General features: G+C 34.4%; 1 protein-coding gene across 1 annotated transcript in view; it reads left to right on the forward strand.

Annotated features, from left to right (window-relative positions):
* The window catches only part of LOC149793058 (SCO-spondin-like), a 147,127-nt gene extending 128,682 nt beyond the window's left edge, over nucleotides 1–18,445 (forward strand). The window contains exons 19-27 of the mRNA XM_089968943.1: nucleotides 7,833–7,853; nucleotides 8,817–8,978; nucleotides 12,975–13,142; nucleotides 13,484–13,648; nucleotides 14,187–14,342; nucleotides 15,354–15,490; nucleotides 16,211–16,364; nucleotides 17,571–17,692; nucleotides 18,033–18,445. Coding sequence (XP_089825069.1) covers nucleotides 7,833–7,853; nucleotides 8,817–8,978; nucleotides 12,975–13,142; nucleotides 13,484–13,648; nucleotides 14,187–14,342; nucleotides 15,354–15,490; nucleotides 16,211–16,364; nucleotides 17,571–17,692; nucleotides 18,033–18,188 — 1,241 coding nt within the window. The 3' untranslated portion in view covers nucleotides 18,189–18,445. The remainder of the gene's footprint in view (nucleotides 1–7,832; nucleotides 7,854–8,816; nucleotides 8,979–12,974; nucleotides 13,143–13,483; nucleotides 13,649–14,186; nucleotides 14,343–15,353; nucleotides 15,491–16,210; nucleotides 16,365–17,570; nucleotides 17,693–18,032) is intronic.
* The last annotated feature ends 4,228 nt before the right edge of the window (nucleotides 18,446–22,673 follow it).

Raw genomic sequence — 22,673 nt, forward strand, 5'->3', positions numbered from 1 at the left:
GTTTATATAAATACCTGACTAAAACATCACCTAATACCGGTCGAATTGAAAAATCTTTCCTGATGATTGGTATAAAATGTTTTTGTATAGCTGCTGCTGGTTTCATCTTTATCGTTCTTGTTATTTCGTTATGTATCGCTGAGATAACGCTCGGTAGCCTAATGACCCAGTCGCTAGATCGTTTATCCTGAATGAATTCTCTCGCGTATTGATATCCAAATAATTTTTCAGCTAGTGTTTTGTTGAATCGTTCAGCAATAGCCTGATCGTTGTGGATATTTACTTTTCCTCGTAGTATCGCTACATTTTTCTTGTTCATTAATTGAGTAACCGCGCCAAGAAATTCTCGTCCGGGATCAACCTGAAGCAATCTCGGCCACGTTAATGGACCTCGCTGATATATTTTTTCGAATGCGCTAGCTACCTCAGTCGCTGTTTTCGTTGCTAATGGTTCAGCTTCTTTGTATCTGCTAGCGATATCCACAACGGTTAATACGTACTTGTATGTTTTATCGTTAACAGTATCGTGCGGCAGAAACATTATATCGGCCTGATGAACCTCATTTGGAATACTAACATCAAAGTGAGCGTATTCGATTCGTTTAGGCGGCGGTAGATATATTTGCCATATAGCTTGTTTAGATAACCACGCAGCAGCTACTGACGGTTTTACTTTTGCAGCCTTCGCTAGTTTCTTAATTGCTGATTTACCTCGCCAAAATCCAACAGGAGAATAATAAATTTCTTCCATATAATACTAACCAGCACCAAAAACTAATTTACTTTTCATAGCAGCTTTTATCGCCCAGCTAGCCAATCTTTCTTTGAGATTTTATCTTTTATTGAATCTATCGCATGAATTAAATTTACATCAGCTAGATGCCGTTGTTGTAGATCCTTACTTCGATATGCGAGATGATGAATATAACATGCCTGATCAATCGCATTTACAGGATCCTCGCCGGGATTAGGTTGATCTTGATCATTCAATCTGATATCGAGTCGTGTTCCCGGTCCGCAGTAATTATATTCGGGTAAATGTTTTTCTCCTGGATATTTGGACCAGAAAAATCCGGGTAACGATGATAATCCTGATGCAATGTCACCCCCGATTCTTCTTCTTTTTTTTTAATTAATTTCATTTTGATCGGTCTTTCACCAGATGAGACGAATCTAAATTTATTTGTGTTACATATTTCACATTTACCGGTAACGGCCGATCTATTATTCTTTGTGACGACGGCAACTACACCCACGGTTGGAGTTCGTGTTCTACATCGCACACAATATAAATCCATAATATAATTATATCATGAATGTAATTGATTTTTCAGCTACAAAAAAATCTACACCCGTGAAACATCATGCCGCGTCACCTAATTCGATTAGAATGATTATAATAGGACCATCAGGGTCAGGGAAAACGCAGCTATTGTTGAATCTGATCATGAGATGGTTGAAATGGGCCAAATTATATTTGGTTGCACCATCCGTAGATGATCAACGATGCTATCAGGTACTTAAGGAATTTAATGAAAACGCAGCGTTGTTGAATAGCGGCGAGAATATAATTGATTTTATCACTGATGTAGAAGAAGCACAGCCAATAGATGTTCTTGACGGTTCGATAAATAATCTTGTCGTTTACGATGACGTTATGCTGGATAAACAAACTAATCCTGCTAGAATATTCTCTCGTGGACGACATAAAAACACCGATGTTGTTTATGTGACTCAGAGATATACTCAAATTCCAAAGGTGATTAGAGATAATTGCAACATGCTGGCGATTTTCAACGCTGTGGATACTCATACACTAAGAAATATTCATGAGACTTGGTGTAGCGGCGACATGGATATAAATAAATTCAAGAATTTCTTTGGAAGAGCTCAATCTACACCGTATGGATTTGTTACTGTAAATTTATGTGATCCTAGAACAAGATATCGAGTCGGACTAGATAGAATCTTTTGACAGAATAATCCTATAAAATTCATTTAAAGACGACAGCAGCAGGGAGGGCGTCTCAGTATAGTTTGTCTCACCACATGTCGATCTCTTTCTCTTCTGGTCCCGACACATTAGACTGGTAAATTTTGATGCAATTTACAATAATTTCGTCTTAAGTTGTTTTGCTTGTGCCAGCAATACTTGTTGTTCGTTGTATTCGTTCTGGCCCTATTCCTTTGTTACGGTTTGTAATTATTTTAGCTCCTTTTTCCTTATTTCTTTGTTTATATCCCTATCCAGGGATTATATATTCATCTCTATCCCATATCAGAGACGTACCCTCAGGATATTTTCATACACCATATTAACGAAATTATTTCCTGCTTTTAAGAAATCTGGAAATCTAACTGAGGCTTTTCATTTCTCCGATGGGCGCCTTGGGACTGTCGTTGCAATTATAGCATTACGTTTATGGGGCGGGACGGGGATGGAATGTAAATCCCGCTACTTGTATATATGGATTGAGCCTACAAAAGCTGCTGACAAGTAGTGTTTGACCATATCTGATTACTTTTTATGACTTTTGAGCAAACGTTTAAGTCTATATGTTTTTATGGACTTGGGTCTGTAAATTGTATAATATGCAGTCATTGTTCGTGTAGTCTATTACTCGTGCCTATTTCAGGCAATGTCTCCTGGACTCATTAATCCAATTGATGTATTTCAGATTCATTTAGCAAATTGATGGCTCTTTCACTGTCCTTTCTTCTCCTGGGATATTGATATGGGAGGCATCAAAATACATTTTATAGTCTCTTTATTTTGGTTCATGTATCGAGTAGACTTCACGAGCCATGTTTCCTTTGATGTTAGAGCTACACAATCCCAGAGTTCACAGCTCACTAAAGAAATGTAGTCATAACTGCTTTCGGGGTCTGCCTCGCTTTAATCTCTTGAATTGCTTGGATTATAGCTCAAACTTCACCTGTATAAAATAAACAGTTGTCAGGTAGCCTTGGTTTCAGCGTGATCATTTTCCTCCGGAAAATTGGTACGACTGATCAATCAATCAATCAGTCTAGAATTTAAGTTATGTACGGCCAAAACATGTTGGCCTTTTACGCCTCAAGAACATACTCAAAGAATATTTCTTAAATATTCGTCAAGGGACAACAGGAGCCACCACTCGACGACCTGATACCACTGCTGCATGAAAACATGTACTTCAGGTATCAACATTGTGTGCTGACATACTAAAAAGATTTTGTAGAATGGAAACAGCCCATTCCATATTTTAATGTATTCAACGCATGCTACCTCATTTTCATGTTTGGGCGCTGATAATCACGAGTTCGGTTGGAGGCTCATAATATTAACTGATTCTATCTGAAATGCTACAGATCTACTAACGTTCATATTCTGCCCAATTGTATAATTTCGGGCCATACCCTACAACCAATTGTGCGTAAGTCATATATGGTAATTAGCATCACCAGTTTTAAAATTTATTACTCTCTGATACTTTAAAATTCAGTGTACATAGTACATACGTCTTTGGAGATAATAGTAAAACAATAATATGACTTACTGACCCATTAAATTAAATGTTCCTAATTAGTTATTATTCAAATACTCTTTTCAAACTGTGATTGAACGAACCATATTTGAATGTTAAAGAAGTTAATATAGACATGGGGATTCACGCCAAAGTGAACACCTTTAGGCGTTTTATGCAGTTATTTTCAGCCCTTAAAAGGACTGAATTTTTATTACAGAATGCAGGAACCGAAAAAGCTTCAGATGGTCGGGAGGTATAAATTTGTGTTACATGCATCTCTTGGAGCTGTTTGGAGTGACTAGGTCAATACTCACAAGGTCATTCGATGGCAGCCAAACAGGCATAGATCAGGAAGGATTCCTGAGTGATTCGATGAGCGTATCTAAACTCAGCGTCACTTAGGAGACTTGATAAATAGAATATTTCCCAAGACAATGCCTGGAACGAGTTGGAAAATTTATTTTGCTGAGTCGTCCTTCTTTCTTTTATTCTCTTGGATGCTGCAATGACGAGCGGGAATACTTGCACGTGTTTTTATGCTGCTTTTCGATCACCAAATAATTCTCCCATTCCGTATTCGACAGCCTTGTGTCTAGGGTACACTACCCCATACTTATTTAGAGTTGGCGTTATCGGCTGCTTCTGTTGAGGCTTTTTGTTGCCGTTGTCTTTTCCCACTATGCTGATAGTTCACCATGATTTTTCCTCTACGGTTTGGTGTTTATTGTGTATGTTTTCTCTCTTCTTCATTTCACCTGTTATCTCTTGGTGTCATTTTGCATTTTTAAGTTACGTTCTCATGTACACCTCATTGCCTGTCCCCCTAATGACTTAGTGCTGTAGTTAGCATTAGAGTCCTGACCCAGCTTCAGAATTTTAGTTTGGCGGATGTAGTTGTTCTAGTTGGATGTATTGTTGTTTGTGGGTTCCACTTCAGGCGATCGTATTATCTTACACTTGGGACCTAACCCTTTGATTGCATTCAGGGCCTGTGTGGTAATCATTACTTCCATCTATGGCACTATTGACGCTGTGTCCTGTTATCCACTCTGTTATCCGAAGACTTGGTACTACTGGAGAACGCGTTTATTGATATGCCTGAAGCAACGACGTGAAAACATCATGTCTCACAGAAAATACAATTCACTCCAAAAATTCACAACAATAAAACAAATTTCGCAATTACCATAATGAACCTACTTATAGTATTTTACATAGGTTTACATTATTAATATGTACCAAAAACCACTATAACGAACAAGCATATATATCAAAAGGGGATGGAGTTTTTGACAGGGATATTCATTGACATACCAAAACATACAAACATACCCTATCGCAAATGGGTAGAAAGTGTTTATAGACACACTACTATACCCATGCAAGCAAAGAAAAGAAAAGGAAAATCGGTTTTAAGTTTGCGTTGTTGTCAACATATACATAGACAAAAATAATACAAACAACCACAAAACATGAAAACACTATCATTGTTGGAAAATCTATTTGTATCGTTTTTTCTATGAGGGTGCCTCTTAAAAGGGCCATTTGACTTCCGCGCTACTACAGTCCTACATGCTGTTGGTTATGGAAGCTCAAGGTTTGTGTGCTGCAGCTAAATGAAATGTACATTTAGCACAAGTTCGACTATATTAGGAAGAATAATTGACATACACGTTCCACAGATCCGTTCGACGAATATTTTCCAGACGTCTAACCAAAGTACAAGCTATATATTATCAATAGCAAGCTAATTTAGGTCAGACTTCTCACTTGGCCTATTACAAGGGTAGATACAAGTATTTGTTTGGGACATTCGTTCGATTTCTGAAACTAGTTTAGACTTAGTAACCGTTTTAGCTGATTTTAATGAATGTAGTTATCAACCTCCACGATTGCAAACACACAAAACATTGAATTTCAGAACCAACTTTTTCCCAAAGCTATTGAAAATGACGCCCCCTAAAACGAAATGATAGTGTTTGATTCACTGTTTGGAATGTCACATACTGTCCAATAAGAAACGAGAAAATTTAAAACAATGAGATTGGTTTCGCTTTCAAAATACCAAAAGAACCTTTCATAAAGGTTATTTACCAACTGATCCAAATCAAATAGCATATTATCCACTGTCCAACGTGATCAGAATTTTTTATAAGCATTTAGACAACAGAAAACAATAGGCTGACCTAAATGAAATAATCCTTTGGTAAATATTTAAATAATACATACAATGGCTGCACGGTAAGTGCATTTAGCAGCCAGTCTTAATGTGCACAATGTTATTATGCTCCTCCACCTCTTCTTCCTTCTCCTCCTCGTCCTCCTCCTCCTAATACTACTACTATTATTACTACTACAACGGCTAGTGTCACTACTACGAAAACTACTACTAATATTACTACCATTACTAATTACTGCTACTACGACTACTACCTATGCGTATGCTACTACAAATAGTAATAATAATAATAATAATAAGCACGAAATAACTTGCAATAACAAGACCAATGCAACACATTTTGTAACATGAGGATTCATGTGCAATGTTATTGAACTATAAGTGCTTCATAATCAACCGAACTTGAAGGTCATGTGCAGTGACCCCATCCCTAGGGGATCAGACAAGATTATAAAAGAAAATGTCTATGGATAACAGCTGGGAACTTTTCAGCGTACAGCCGAATTATATGATATTGATATTGCAAATATAAAAATTAGACTCCACAGTGTCATAGGAGGATTCACGAATACCGTGACATGTATGTAGGTACCAGTTTTAAACATAGTGATATAGAAACATATATGTATATCATCCATATCTGATCTGCTTTCAGAAAACATTGATCTTTTAACAAATATGTATATCCAGTCTATGCCATTTTTTTCAAATACACAGACTTGTTCAACGGATGAAGTTCATATACGGTTACTCGCATTTATTCCATTGTTTTCTTTCTCTTTGTTTTATTTATACTTTTCTTGTAACTTGTTTGGTTTTGTTTTTCCCTAAGAACTATCGAAGATATAAGTATCCTACGATTCACTGCAATAGAACATGTAAATTGTGTTTTTAAAAGTGTTTTTAGATATGTCTTTACTAATTGCTCACTTCCAAGTAAAAAAAAAACTTAGAGAGGTAAGAATTGAGCGGGTATATTTGTTTAAATATATATCATAATCTAAAGCTAACAGTGTATACCATGTGTAGTAAAGTTCTTTTCAGATATGGTTTGTTTCTGTATGTCCTATGTAATTGGAAAAAATGGATATTATGTTCAAATCTTGCCAAAAGAACTAAGATAAATAAAACCACATATTTTCAGATAAAGCGAATGATCACTTCTGCCTTCAAACCTTTGTTGAAACGGCGTTATTTAGGCAATCAATACAGCTATGCTTTAAAGTTCATTGTTAAGTACTCTCTCTGTTACATCAAATTAATTCCACTTGTCGGTATGAAAACTACAAACAGAAGAAACAAATAAAATAATAAAAATCAATTATCAACATGACATTTTTGTGAAGATTTGCAGTGATTTGTTTTACTTAAATGATAAGTGCACTATACATTTGAAAAGCGGCTAGAGAGTGTTTACAATGTTAGATGGAAAATGTCATCTCTATATTACCGTCTTTCTGCAGAATCTGGGTGTATGTCATTCATTACATATGTTACGATTTGATGTGGCATTCACATATGCATTAGCTATATTCAGAAAAGGTACAATGTGTAACTACAATAGCCGGTCATGAATTAAAGATAAGGTATGCCTTATACGAGTATAGCTCTCACATTATACTATGTGCTTTACGTGTGGAATGCATGGTCGGATTGGACTAATTGCACTGAACCATGCACTAATAACATCAGTATTCGCGTGCGAAACTGTACTAATGACGAATACACAAAACTAAAAAGCGATTGCCAGGGAGTCAGCGTGGTGTCTTTACCATGCCCGGAAATCAACTGCACAAGTCAAGGTAATACCATGGTACAAACTGCACCAATAACTGACCAACATATGCATGTTAAGAATGAAAACAATCTGATTTCATGTAAAATGTCAGAATTTGCTGATGAACAAAGATGCACTCAAAATTTATCGTCGTCGGTTTCATAGTTTGTATATAGGAAATTCTTATAAATCAAGAAAAGATAGAAATGACATTATTGATGAATCCATAATGTATTGGCTTGGTGAATGTAATAAAAAAATTTATTTTAAAAAAAAACTCTCGATACAAACGTACATGGCACCAACCATTTTTCGCTTTTTATATTTTTTTATATTTTAAACTGATATGCATCATTCAACATTTCAGTGATGACCACAATCCCTCCTGGTAAGTTTACCTTATCCAGTATTTTTTAAACTTCCTAAAAGGTTAAAAAGAGTTCAAAAGAAGAATTCAAAAGAACAAAGTGAACAATTTATTTTAAAATTGAATATTTTGTGCAATAATTATGTCACTAAAAGTACCATTCCAACAGATACCAAAGTTTGCATCAGTTAGTATGATGCATAGGTGTAATACGTTGGTAGAATATTCACCAGACACTGGTTTACGATACAATTAGGTAGGGCAAGTATCTCCACGTTTGTCCTTCACAACATATACTGTTAATGCCACAAAGACGATATGAAATAAAGTGACACCGACCATTCTTTGACTTCTGTACATTGTTTTTTAACTGGTACACATCATCCAACATTTCATTACAGATGTTACGATTTGATGTGGCATTCACATATGCATTAGCTATATTCAGAAAAGGTACAGCCTTCTTAGGCCTTTCTAAACGGCTAAACCGTCAAATGAAGAAAGACAACAGTAAATACTTTCTTTTACAATTGAATATTAACATCAACAGCACTCACACCAAATTTATCATTCCAACAGGTCACCTAGGCGTAGATCAATTATTGTTATTTACAGGTTTAGCATTTTGGCATACTATTGCCATTCACAATGTTAATGAAAAAATACAACGTCATTCCATCCTACCTCTTGCTAGTATACGAAGACCGAAAAAATATTTTGAAGAAAGACCATGCGGATTGACACTGTATTTCAGCCATTGCCGATGTGATCCCCAAGCAAACAATATTAATAAGAGATTTTTGATTGTACTCTGCATGTATTACTGGCTAGCAACTTCGTTTACTTTTAATTTTTAATTACTTTTCATGAATAATGTGTTATGCTGAGCATTACGATATATGTTCCTAAAAGCAAACATATTGCAGATAATTTAGGGGTTTTATTCTGGAATCAAACTATATGATTAATAATTCTGTTTTTAAGATTCTTGGAACAATTGGTCTTCCTGGACAATTTGCACGGCGACATGTGGCGGAGGTGTCAAATATAGAAGCAGAAATTGTAGTACTTACGATCAAATTCAAACCAATGACTGCAATGGCAAATCAGTGGAAACTGAAATGTGTAACAATAATGTTTGTGTACGTAAGTAACGAAAGAGCAAGCTAATTCTGCAAATCACTGTACACGTGTGATGAAGATCATATTACTGTTTGTCCCATATTCCTGGCTTTATATTAGGGTGCACAAGACGAATGCCACGGTGACACAAAGACTTAAACCTTGTAGGTTTACTAGAATTTGTTTTCTCAAGTTTTTAACATTTATTATGTTTCTGAGATCTTGTGAAGATCCTGAAATGACTGTTTAATCGAGGTAAATATGGCTTTATAAATTCCGAATTGATTAATGAATTGTTTTATTCGATAAAATAGCAATCTAGATCTTTGTATGCTCACATATTTGTACCAGACGATTTTTAAGCTTTTAATTGAACATTTTGGGCGCTGACGTCGGCCATACAGTTCTAATCCACATCTCAAAAAGTAATGAAAGTTGTTTATCCCGTGTACTAACAGCTGCCTCGTTCTGACACAGTCAAGGAAGTAGACCACACCATGACGTAAAATCTACGTCTTCCTTACACAGTAATGTAAGTCTGCCATACAGTGTATAAAAGTTTATTTCTTTCTTTCAGAGTATTGCACAATGAATAAGAGCATTTCACACGTGCTGCAATAATCGCATTGAATGGAAGCAAATCCTTCCAACAACTGATCTCAAGCTTTCCTACGTGTTGTCAACTTTCCTATTTATTTTTACAGCTTTGAAATTAGAAAATAATGTGTGTCTTTCATGATACTTTGATAATTATATCCACTTTCTACAGTTTAAAAAAAAAATATTTTACTTAGTCTGCAAGTCAATGAGTAGGCTAATGCTACGAATCAGATGAAGTCTTTAATCAACGAGACTTGTGCAATTAACTGACGTTTTTGTAATCTCCAAATTACTCAGACCGTACTTAATATGGTCATAGAATTTCTAGTCTTAAACATAACGTCAGTTCACCTTTAATGATGCAGATAATGCGGCAATTGCCTTCTTTAAATGAAATTCTTTCTGTTATTTTAAAGCTGGAAAACAAAATGTGCTTAAATACCATAAACAAGTTTATATTCAATCTATGCTGAAAAATAAATTAATAGCAACATTACTTGGTAATGGCGACACAAAAATTATTTCTCATTATGCTTCCGATTTTACTGTTCAGCTCATCCATCGATTTGTCTACATTATTATATAGCATTTGGTTCCTTCAGCCTCTCAAAACATGAATGGACCAATGTTAGACATTCTTCTGAAAGTGGTGTGATACAAAAGCTTTTGAAAAATGTCGAAGTTATGGCTATCCGCTATACAATTTGGATACCTTTAATAAAACTACAAGAAGAACAAACGTACAACTGATGTAAATCCTTACAATTGTTTAAAAATTCTTCTTTTGAGTAGAAGTTTATTAATATGGAGGATATTAATAATTTTCTATTTTAACAAATTATTTCTTTTTAGGCTTATTACTAAATATTTAACAGCTCATAAACGACTTGTTATTACAAATGGGGCAATAACATTTAAGTCAAATATAAAAGAGTCCATTATATAACAAATAAATTGTACGAATAAAAATTAATTCTAAAAAGCTCTGAGATGTGTTTTTATATAGAAAGCACTTACCTGCATTCTTTCTAGAAATCACTATACGGTGTTTGTTACTAAAACGCACTCTACAGTATTTGTTTCAAGAAGCCGTCATCAGTATTTGTATCTAAAAGCACCCACGAAACAGGTTTGTTTTGTTTGCTAAAAAGCATTAAACTGTAACAGTATTTTTTTCTAAAAAGTACGTAACATTATTTAGTTATAACAACACTAAATAGTATTGTTTCTATGGAACAATGAACAAACTTTCCTTTAAAAAGCACGTAACAGTAATTGTTTAAAAAAACACTGAACAATATTTTACCCAATTTAAGACAAGGCACTCTGACACAAGACCTTTTTTAAGCTTTACAACAATGCGTAATCGTCATTAAGTTTGTGTGGTGTGATTTGGATTTTTAACGTAGCTTTAAAAACTCTTCAGTCATAGCGCTACGATGTCTGCAGCGTGACAGTTTATAGTGATGTCTAGCACAACGGCATCATGCCGCAGACATGTAGCATGATGTCCCACGCCGTTACATTATCCTGACACCAGGTTGACCATTCCTAACACTAACCTCTTAATGCTGAGCGACAAGCAAGGCAGCTGTTAGTACCATTTTTGTAAGTCTTTGGTATGACTCGGCCAGGAATCGAACCCATGATCTCCCGCATACGAGGCATTAAATTTGATAACTACCAATAAAATGCCTTTAATACGTTTTCTTTCAAAAGAGCACTGGGCAGAACTTCACAATAACGGACAGAAATCATCGAGATTTACAAACCCTTTCGTTTTGTTCAAATGCCGCCATTTTTGTAACCGTGTCATTTCTTCTTAGACACTGCTTACTAGAATTATGCATTTACGAGAAGAAAAAATATAAACGCCTACTTTAAAACAACAACTTAGATTTGAAATAAGCGAAATTTACATAAGCATTTTAACACAAATGCCTTATAACTGTGTATAAATGATGTCAAACAGTCATCAAATATGGCCGCCATTACTAAGAAAATCCTTACCAAATTTTCTTACCAACCACAGAATAGATTTGGACCAAAATGCAATAGAAAGAACTTTGGAAATTAAGGCCTTATGCAGGTGGTAAACTGATGACCTAACCATCTGAGGTTTTGTCTGCAATTAAATTAAACGTATGCATAGTCCATTTCATAATATTTCTTTGGGGGAGGGGCATCTGTGCTCCAACCACAATACTAGTCAAAGCACATACCATGAACAATGCATTTATATTGTCCGCTCCATCGGAAAGGTCACCGCCTTTGTTCAAAATTATATTCGAAGTATATCATTGCTAGAAAAAATACTAAAGGTAGCCATTGTTCTCGTCGTTACAGCGATGACTATCGGTATTCACCGTTCCCATCATATCAACAATAACAATCAGAAATTCATTAAGGTTTGCGACTGTTGCGTCAGCTGTTACTGGTGCACAAGTTACAGAATATTATGATTCGATGTCTGGCATAGATGCATGTGCGTGTATGTATTTGGTTTATTACGCTAAGTTACAAAGTGAAAATGTTAGATAAACTTACAGTATTCTGTATTAAATTAGATCCCAAATAATCTTTAAAGTTCTACCACATATCCATATATATATATATATATATATATATATATATATATATATATATATATGGGGTGAGGGTTTACGTTTAAATATGCAAGCACGCGCACAAGCAAATAAGCAAACTCAAGAAACAAACGACAGAATAGTCTGTCATGCAGCACTTTAACATAACTGATCATTTTAGTCGGCGAGACTTGATTTGAAGAAAACTGACAAGTCTCAGTTCTCAACATGTGCGAAACCAGCCCAAGCACTTCCGGAATCATTTTCTATCGATTCCTTTTCTTCCTTTTCTAAGACACTAAGCAACAAAAGACGATAATAATCTGAAATGGCCAGAACAAATGTTCCTCATTTGGATGGTGTAAGTACGTGATTCAGTATAATCAGGGCAGTAGAGAGCGATGACGTGCCCTAGGGTAAGAAAACCCAAGCATATCCTAGTTCTTGTTCAAATAAAACTTTTATAAAATTAAAAAGGGTTGTTATTCTTAGGCCCCCATACGGGCCTGGGCCACGGAGATATATCCTCGGTTGCGCACCTCCCCCTTCTTGTTACCTGTATTCAATTGCCTAACTTTCGTCTCTTTATCCTGAATCTAATATCTTTGGACCCAGCTTTTTCTTAAAACTTGTACATAAATGAGTTGGTACAAATATATGCCTGCAAAATATAAAATATGAAAGATACCTTCAAATAGACCTACATGCATTTTTATATATTATATGAAGGTTGTACAGAAATATGGCAATCAATAGCAAATTAATGGCAGAAAACTTGAACGGCATTTTGAACGTGGCGATGCATTTTCCTTTGCGATTTCATTTTATGCCACAGACACTGACAGTTGGAGTTCCTGGAACGGATGGACTGCATGCACAGCCTCGTGTGGTGGTGGTCACCAATTTAGAGAGAGACATTGCCAACGGTCAAGTGGCTCCACGGCTAATGAATGTCCAGGGTTGTCCATAGAGAGCCAAATATGTGCTACCGAAGATTGCGTAGGTAACTGAGTTGCATATATATATATATATATATATATATATATATATATATATATATATATATATATATATATATATATATATATATATATATATATATATATATATACGATTTTGTTATCATTCCATTTATTTGTACGGTTGCTCATGCTCATTTCGGCAATTTTATTTTTATTGTTTTTTTATCGCTATGCAGTGTGGAACAAACGGTTAATGATTGAGGGATATGTAGTAAATTTGTATCTTTTTCAAGTTAAGAAAAATAATATTTTATTTCAAATTATTTCAGATTTGCCAATTCCAATACAATATAAAGTACAGAAAGTTGGATATTTCTTTCAGGTGTTTTGGGTGAATGGCTGAGTTGGACATCTTGTCCTTCGACTTGTGGTGCCGGCATTCAGTTCCGAGAACGCTTCTGTAATTATCCTGGAACTACCAATATTTCTAAGAACTGCCACGGTGAGACGGTCGAGCAGAAGGTTTGCCACTTAATGGATTGCCCAGGTGGGATGATGAACAGCAAATTGCATTTATTATTTCCTTGATTGCATTGAACAGACGTAAACACATCTAAAGGGGAATATATGCATTCATTCACTGATGTAAAGATTCATTCATGTCCATGAGACAAAGGAATTTCACTTGTATGTCAGAAACTTGCACATGTTGCGAGATGTAGGTAACATGACCATTTCTTTGTGTCAAAGGTCACGGCTGATGTGGATGAGCTATTTATTGAATGTCAAGCCAGGTGATAGGGCAAAATGTTTATACCGAATGTATTGAATTTGTGTGCGTGCATATGTGCGTACATGTGGATATTTCTCGTTTGATGAGTAATAGTAAACCAATTACGCATCCATTCACCCTCTTACCATTTAGGTATTAACTGCTACTTGGCATTTACATGAACGCTTAATATTATATTATATTATATTATATTATATTATATTATATTATATTATATATATATATATATATATATATATATATATATATATATATATATATATATATATATATATATATATATATACCTTAGTGGATGGAATGTGGGGACATTGGGGAGAGTGGGGAGAATGTCTGGCAGGAAGACAAATGAGGTCCAGAAAGTGTGACGGTCCATCCCCTCAGCATGGCGGGAAGGAGTGCTATACAGATAATAACGCTGGGGATGTAGAGACACGCACATGTAATGGTATGGGCAACTAAATTATCATGTTAATTAAACATTGTAATAGGAAACTAAAACACCCGGTTAATTAAAGATGGTATGTGCAACTAAAGCAGCAGGTTATTTAAGATAGTATGTGTAAATAAAGTCACGAGTCATTTAATGCCGGCATTGGCAAATACTGTTGCAGTTTATTTTAAAATGGTTTGTGCAAAATAAAGCAGCAAATTATTTAAAGATGCTCTGGCAAATAATGTCCCTGTTTTTTTTAAATTTGGTATGGTCAAATAATTTCCCAGGTTATTTAAATTTGGTTTGGTCAAAAAATGTCCCCGGTTTATTAAATTTGGTATGGTCAATATAATGCACCAGGATATTTACATTTGTTATGGCCAAAATATTGTCCAAGGTTATTTAAATTTGGTATGGCCAAAATATTGCCCCAGGTTATTTAAATTTGGTACGGCCAAAATATTGCCCCAGGTTATTTAAATTTGGTATGGCCTAAATATTGCCCCATGTTATTTAAATTTGGTATGGCCAAAATAATGCCCCAGGATATTTAAATTTGGTATGGCAAAAATATTGCGTCAGGTTATTTAAATTTGGTATGGCCAAAATATTGCCTCAGGTTTATTAAATTTGGTATGGTTAAATAATTTCCCAGGTTATCTAACTTTGGTATGGCCAAAATATTGTCCCAGGTTATTTAAATTTCGTATGGCCAAAATATTGCCCCAGATTATTTAAATTTGGTATGGCCAAATAATGTCCCAGGATATACAAATCTGGTATTTGCAAATGAAACACTAGTGTATTTAAATATTACTTTAAATTAGAAGTGTGTTGTTTTGATTCTTTATAAGGAAAGGCACTCACATTCACACACGTTAATGAAGTAATAACCTTGATAAATACTTATGAAACATCATCTAGGTCGATTAATCAAAGCTTTTGTTCCTGGAATTTGCCTTACTTTTCATACGTTGCCAATGGCTAGAAAAGGCTTACTTACAATACCTCTGTATTTTACAGCCATTACAACTCCTGCACCCAGAGTGTTGGAACCCCCGATAATCTACGGTAACGCGTCCACGGTGTCAGGTGGAAACGTGTCTTTGCTATGTTTGACCACTATAGCAGTTGTCAGTGTCAAGTGGTACTATAAAGAGGTAACTGTGTGCGATGTATTTTGAGTTCTCAGGCTGCAAATCATCTACACTTCGATTCACCCACTCTGACAATATGATTGAAACAATTTTAATTTGCTCATTCGCAGAGATATGAAAATGAAATCTTGCAAGTTACCTTTTAATTTTAGATAGACCGTGAGGTAATTACTACTTGTACTGAAAATTATGCAAAATAACTATGTATGATGTAAGATATCAATATGCCTTATACACAGCGTATGTTACACAACAATCAGAGGTTGCAAGCAGTTTGACTTCAAATTTCGTGTTGTCGGTAATAACGGATCCCTCCTGAAATTCATCAGATATAGATTCACATTAGTCAGGTAATGGTTTACTTTCCAAATTGGTCACATGTAGTCATTTCTAACATAACTCAATAACGCAACGCATGCACATATAGAACAATTCACAAATTCCAGAGAAATTAACTATGTGGACATATTATATTCTCACTGAAGCAGAAGAAAAGAATTACCTCATTCTAATGATATATTTAAATTGCTGTATAAATGCTACTTATATCATACCATTTGTCAACTCAGGATATTATATTATATTATGTTATATGAGATGATATTATATTATATTGTATTATATTACATTATATTATATTATATTATATTATATTATATTATATTATATTATATTATATTATATTAAGTATAACAATATAAAACATTATCCTTCACTCTGTAGAATGAAAGTTTACCACTTTACGCGGTTCAGCCAGAAGGCACGACACATCTGATAATCACGGATGCCAATGTACACAACACTGGCACATATACGTGCCTTATCGCAGACAAGGAACTTTCTGCAAAAGTTCATCAAGAAGTAACTATGGCAGAATGTAAGAGGCGTTTTTAGACATACCGTTTCATTTTTTTCCGTCTTTCATAGATACTTAGTAGTATCTAAAAGTTCCTAGAGATGTCAGATTGATTGTATAAAGATGAATACAAGATGAATAAATGAACTACCTGAATTTTGTAGCAAAACTACAAGTGGACAAATGATGAAAGCGAACGCTACTCTACTTATTAGTACGTGTTCCTATGCAATGGCCAGTCTCCCTTTTACATATACTCGTACGAACTTTATACTTATACGGCTTCTTCCATATATTCGTACGTACTGTATATTTACATGGCATTTTCCATGTATTATTACGCACTGCATGGTTATACGACGTTTTCCATGTATTCGTTTGTACTTTTTATTATTATACAGTCTTTTCCATGTATTCGTATGTACTGCATATTATACGGCTTTTCCCATGTATTCGTAAGTGCTGTATATTATACGGCCTTTTCCATGTATTTGTATGTACTGTGTATTATACGGCCTTTTCCATGTATTCGAACGTACTGCATAATTATATGTCATTTTTCCAAGCATTCGTACGTACTCCTCAATGGAAAGTTCCATTTTAAAATACACAGCCATTTGCTCATCACGTGACATTCCGCCATTACTATAGTGAAATCGCAGAACGTTCTGTACAGTGGAGGCTATTAATTGTACAGATTAACTGTAAATATCACTAATTTCCACACGAATTAAGTTTCATAGCAACCGCTGTCAAAACAATATTTAGTGAACTGATTAACCTAAAGTTCTAATTTTGTTACGCTTTAGAACTTTTCCTTAGTAGTTTTTTTATAATTGGTTTGTTTATATCCCATGGTTCATTTTATAGTTTAATTTTTTATTGTCGTCATTTGTCTTTCGTAGTGTTAAATATGTTGAATTATATAACGAATCTTGTCAAGTTGTTTTCATGCAATTTGTTCAGGTAATCGTTTTCGTTTGGTCTTTATCAATCGCGCCAACTAAAATATATAATACTTTTCATACCTTCACCCTTCCTCACCTGTTTTCTCGTTCACTAGTTATAATACGTGTGTTAAAAGAATATATATATATATATATATATATATATATATATATATATATATATATATATATATATATATATATATATATATATATATATAATTTTATCAAAAATAATCTAGCACGCATCTATCCGGTCAATATTTTATGATTTTCCCAGCCGCTGCGAAGATAATTTCACTGACGCCACAACCACCACATATATCGGATGGGACAACTGTACAGCTTGAATGCAAAGCTTTAGGTTACCCGGAGCCTATCATACGTTGGGGGTATAAAGATGTAGGTTAACAAAAATTACTACTGCTATTACTACTACTACTACTAATAATAATAATAATAGCATCATACATAAATCTGTATGAATAAGAACTTTAAAATGAAAACAATTTTTATAGAAAACATACATGTCAATTACATGTTTCAGGCAAGGACGTAAATACATACATAGAAAGACAGAGAAACTGTTTTATACGTAGGTAGGTAGATAATTAGAGCACAAGAAGGAAATATGTGAGTATTGCACACTTGGGCAACATTCGCTTGAATGAAAATGAAGACAAATTCACGAAATTAAACCCTGATAATTTGAAAGGATATTATGAAGTCGTCTTTCTTTCAGACATTCGGAAACTCTTACGTTCCGCCGCCAGTCAAATATGCCGATGGAGGGAAGACTATTGTGATCGCCTCGTATCAGAGCATTTTATACGGCGGCACTTGGACATGTAATGCAGTCAATAAGCTGGGAGCAGATCATAGGGACATTACGATATGATAAATGACATTTTATGCTTCACCGATGTAGTTTTCATGCGAGGTTATGGGCTATCTTTCGCAGTTACATTTCCAGAAAACAATTATTTCACCCCAGAGGTGCCTGAAAACAGATAATTAATCTTCAAAAATAACGAAGTTTGTTTCAAATTATCATAAAATAATGGCATCGTTATCATTATATTATAGAAGCTGATTCATCTGCATTTGTGTCGGATAAAATATTCGTACCCAGAATGCACTCTACCCACTTGCATATGGATGAAAAATAAAGAAATTATACATTATTGGTGTATTACTAACAATAAAGAAGTTTACTTTAGAAATGGCTGTATTTTATCGTTTTAAAAAGACGTTTATTGTATGCCTCTCTCTCTCTCTCTCATCTGTGTACTTTATTCGCAATCAGGAATATCTAAGCAAATACAAATGAAATGTCATCAGGTGATTTAGACTCTAACAATGTTTATATATCTGCTTAGTGTCATTGCATTCCGAAGGCGAAATATTAAAAAGAGATGCATGAAGTTCTCCCTTGACGTGTACTAGTAAAATATGTCCGTAAAAGATCAATCAGGAGAAAGTGATGAAAAGTTTCAAAGCCCAAAACACCATGATAACACAAGTCCAATGGAATAAAATAGCAATAAAAAAAGAGGAAAACGCACAGAAATATAACCGTAATTTCACGACTTCCAAATTTCCTTAAATTGTTACTGCTGAAAACAAACATCACGTGTTGTTGACTAATGATAAGATGTTGCGATAAACATTGCTGAGCTTATGGTAATAAGAACAACTGCCCAAAGTGGCTCGATTACAGCCCAGACAAAACAATGGTCGAGAACAGCGTGTATTATTACTCCGTGTATGCAAAATAGTGATGTGCATTCATTGTCAGGGATCTCATCTTGCTGATCAACAGTACCCAGTGCCAAGTACTGTGATATTCATGTTGCAGTACCTACTACCATCGGAATATCAACGATTAAACGTTTTACGATCTGTACCACCGCAATCATCGCAGTCTCATGTCGCACACAGGGTCTCCTATGATCCACATATGACAGGGAACTGATTATTCTAAAGTTTGTCTTAGGTTGCATGCCGTTTGCTGCTGAAGCACTGATAACAAAGGAGTAAGTACGATGGCTAAAAACAGCGCTGATGGCGAACTACATTTTAAGATACTCTTTATAATCCGACATTCATGAGTATATTCTGTTACTTGTTTTTGCCAATGTATCATACACTTAGCAATCACTATACATCTCTTTCTATGTCCCCGAGCCAGATCTAGACACTACGGGATCCGTAAGTGGGGAAGTAACCCGCAAGAGTTCGAAGCGCGAACAGAAGTGAACACATTGAAACGCTGCCAGTGAGGATGTGTTGTACGAATACGGGAATCGAACATTTGCATTGAACAGGATATGAACAATATTGGATGAATATAGTATACATGCAATGTCCATAGCAGTCTATGCTTTAATTTAATTGTACGTTCCAGAATGAGATTTAAAACCGACAATGACTTCCTCAAAAATATTGTACACATTGCTAATAATTACAGATGCATATGTCCTAATTTAAAATATATATATATATATATATATATATATATATATATAATTTCACCTGCCTTCAAGATCTCAAAGAAACAAAACGCTTTAACAGAAACTAAGAACTAATTTTCAAGTAAACCCGTAAATATATCAAATATGTATCTCAAGAGTAATTCTTTTAACTCACACAATTATACAATTAGGATATGATGGGGCCACGTTATCAGATAAAGAAGCCAAACTTTCTCCTTTCATTGGCGGATTTAAAAGCCACATCTTTGCTAGAGAAAACCGAACGATCTCATTTACTTTTCAATTTCTCTGGATACATTTCGACATCAGGCATCAAATATAATTATTATTATATATATCATTATTATTATTATTATTATTATATATATATATATACATATATATATATATATACATATATATATATATATATATATATATATATATATATATATATATATATATATATATATATATATATATATATATACCACATCCATTAAAAATAACATGGCCTTTGAAGTGTTGGTATAAAGCAACTTGATATACCAATAGTATTGGTATATCAAATTGTGATTTGCCCATGGCGTATGAATACGCATAATGAAGATGTTTTTATAGCTATTATACTCTTTAAACATGGATATGAATTTCTTATAATATTACATTTAAAAAGGAAAAAATAACAAAATAATGATTTTCTTGTAAAATATTTTATAGAAACTAACATTTTTATACAAAAAAAACCCAACAATACTCTATTCAGGAAATAAATATTATTGAGCTCCAACCTGTGTCGTCTGCTGTCATCTCTGTCAACAATGCTGTTTCAAGTCTCTCCCTCTGGCAAAAATCAAACACTGCAACTCAGAGGAAAAAAGAAAACAATGACATCAGATAAGGAGCAAGATCAAGAAGCAACATTTAATCTACTAAACTGTGAGTTAATTGAAGAGTTTGATAGAAACATGGCTGAGACATTTGCAAATGATACTGATCATTGTGTTAGGGAAGACAGATTTGTATACCATGCGCCTGATGATATACTAAAATTTATAGAAAGTAAGCAGAATGCAAACACTTTAAAAAAAGACACTTTTTGATGTAAGGCTAGTGACAGAATTCTTGCAGTCAAAAAATGAATTCAGAAAGTTAGACAAGATAAACCCATCTTAATTTGATCAGCACCTGGCTTGTTTTATACTCAGTGTTAGGAGAAAAGATGGATCTGAGTTTGAACCGAACAGCTTAAGAAGCATCATCAACTCCATTGATCGCCACCTTAAAATCAAGAAATATGCAAGTACAATCATGAGAGGAACAGACACAAATTTTGCATTAACAAGGGAAGCTCTTCGGACTAAGCAAAAAGATTTAAAATCTAAAGGAAAAGGAAATAAACCCAATCGGAGTCAACCGATCACAGATGAAGAAATAAATGCCTTGTATAGTAAAAAACTAATGGGGATGGAAACACCTGAAGCCATTGTTAACACATTGTGGTTTAACAACTCTGTACATTTTGGTTTGAGGGGAGTGACTGAACATTACAATTTGAAATGGGGGGATGTTACACTAAAGAAAGATGTGAATGGCCTCGCATATCTTAAACTCAATGAAACGCAGACAAAAACAAGAACAGGAGACAATGTCAAGGACATCAGGGATATTAATCCTAAGATGTATGAAAACAAAAACAACAAAGAGAGAGATCCACGTTCCTTCATTATTTTGACGTTTTTGGCTCGAATCGTACGGTTGCTATCGATGCAAATGGCCGCCCTGTTACTGTTCATGTCAACGAACGCAGCAAATTCAATGTTTGCATGCACATTATTAAAAATATTTTGAATGTTAACTATCAGCCTTGTGTTTTCATTTCATTAATATTGCTAAACGAAACATATATAAATTAATATGAATGAAGTGTACAGGAAATGATGAATAACTAAAGAACTTCTTTTTTGAGCGTACATACATAAGAGGGGTTGTGAAGAGTTCACTCCCCTAAAGTGCGCTGTTTGTGGCCGTCAGTTTTATCTCCCATATAAAATGAAAACTTTGATGTGGTATAAATAAAATATATATATAGTATGTACGCTGTATCAATGATATACCACTCGTTGTATACATTTTTCATTAAAAGGTAACTCGGGCAAGCCTCGTTTCCTTTAATGAAAACTGTATACATCTCGTGGTATATCATTGATACAATTATTATCCTTTTACCAAAGGTAGGATCTTTCCGTATTGCAATAAGATGTAATATTATTTAATTACGTTCATTTAACTGTTCAGTAAACAGCTAACTCCCGATTTTTGTCAGTATCTCTATTTTTACAGTTTCCTGTGTAACACCATCTGATGGATATGATACTAAGACTGCATCTTCTCCACCTACCCTAGGCGATTCACATGTTTGTGTGTGTGTGTGTGTGCATGTGCGTTGATATAAACAACTAATTTAAATTCCCATAGATTCGGAATTTTTAAAATTGCTGGTACTATTGCAAATTTTACAAATCATTAGTGAAATCAACAAGCTTTTTTATAGTGTCATCAAACAGGGACATCTTTATTTCAAATCCTACCCAAGAGCAGTTCGATTTCTTGAAGAAAGATGAATTGCTTCAACCTGCCAGAAAATATTATCATTCTGAAAAAGGAACTTGTTTATGGAAGCAAAAAAAAATTATTTGTGTCCAATATGTAGCTGAAAGGAATGTTTTGGATAAAACTGCTTTAGTTTTGATCAGTAAGTCAGTATCAGACTCTAACATAAAAATAAACGAATTAAAATGAAAATACAAGATGGAATTAGAGTTTAGAATGCTTGAATTTCATACAGAGCAGACAAAAGTACAATTAGATAAAGAGGAAAGTGAGAGAGAAGAATGCAGTTGCACTTG

Source organism: Sinohyriopsis cumingii, chromosome 8 (genome assembly GCF_028554795.1).
Source record: "Sinohyriopsis cumingii isolate HCF-2022 chromosome 8, ASM2855479v2, whole genome shotgun sequence".
In the NCBI taxonomy this organism is placed as follows: domain Eukaryota; kingdom Metazoa; phylum Mollusca; class Bivalvia; order Unionida; family Unionidae; genus Sinohyriopsis; species Sinohyriopsis cumingii.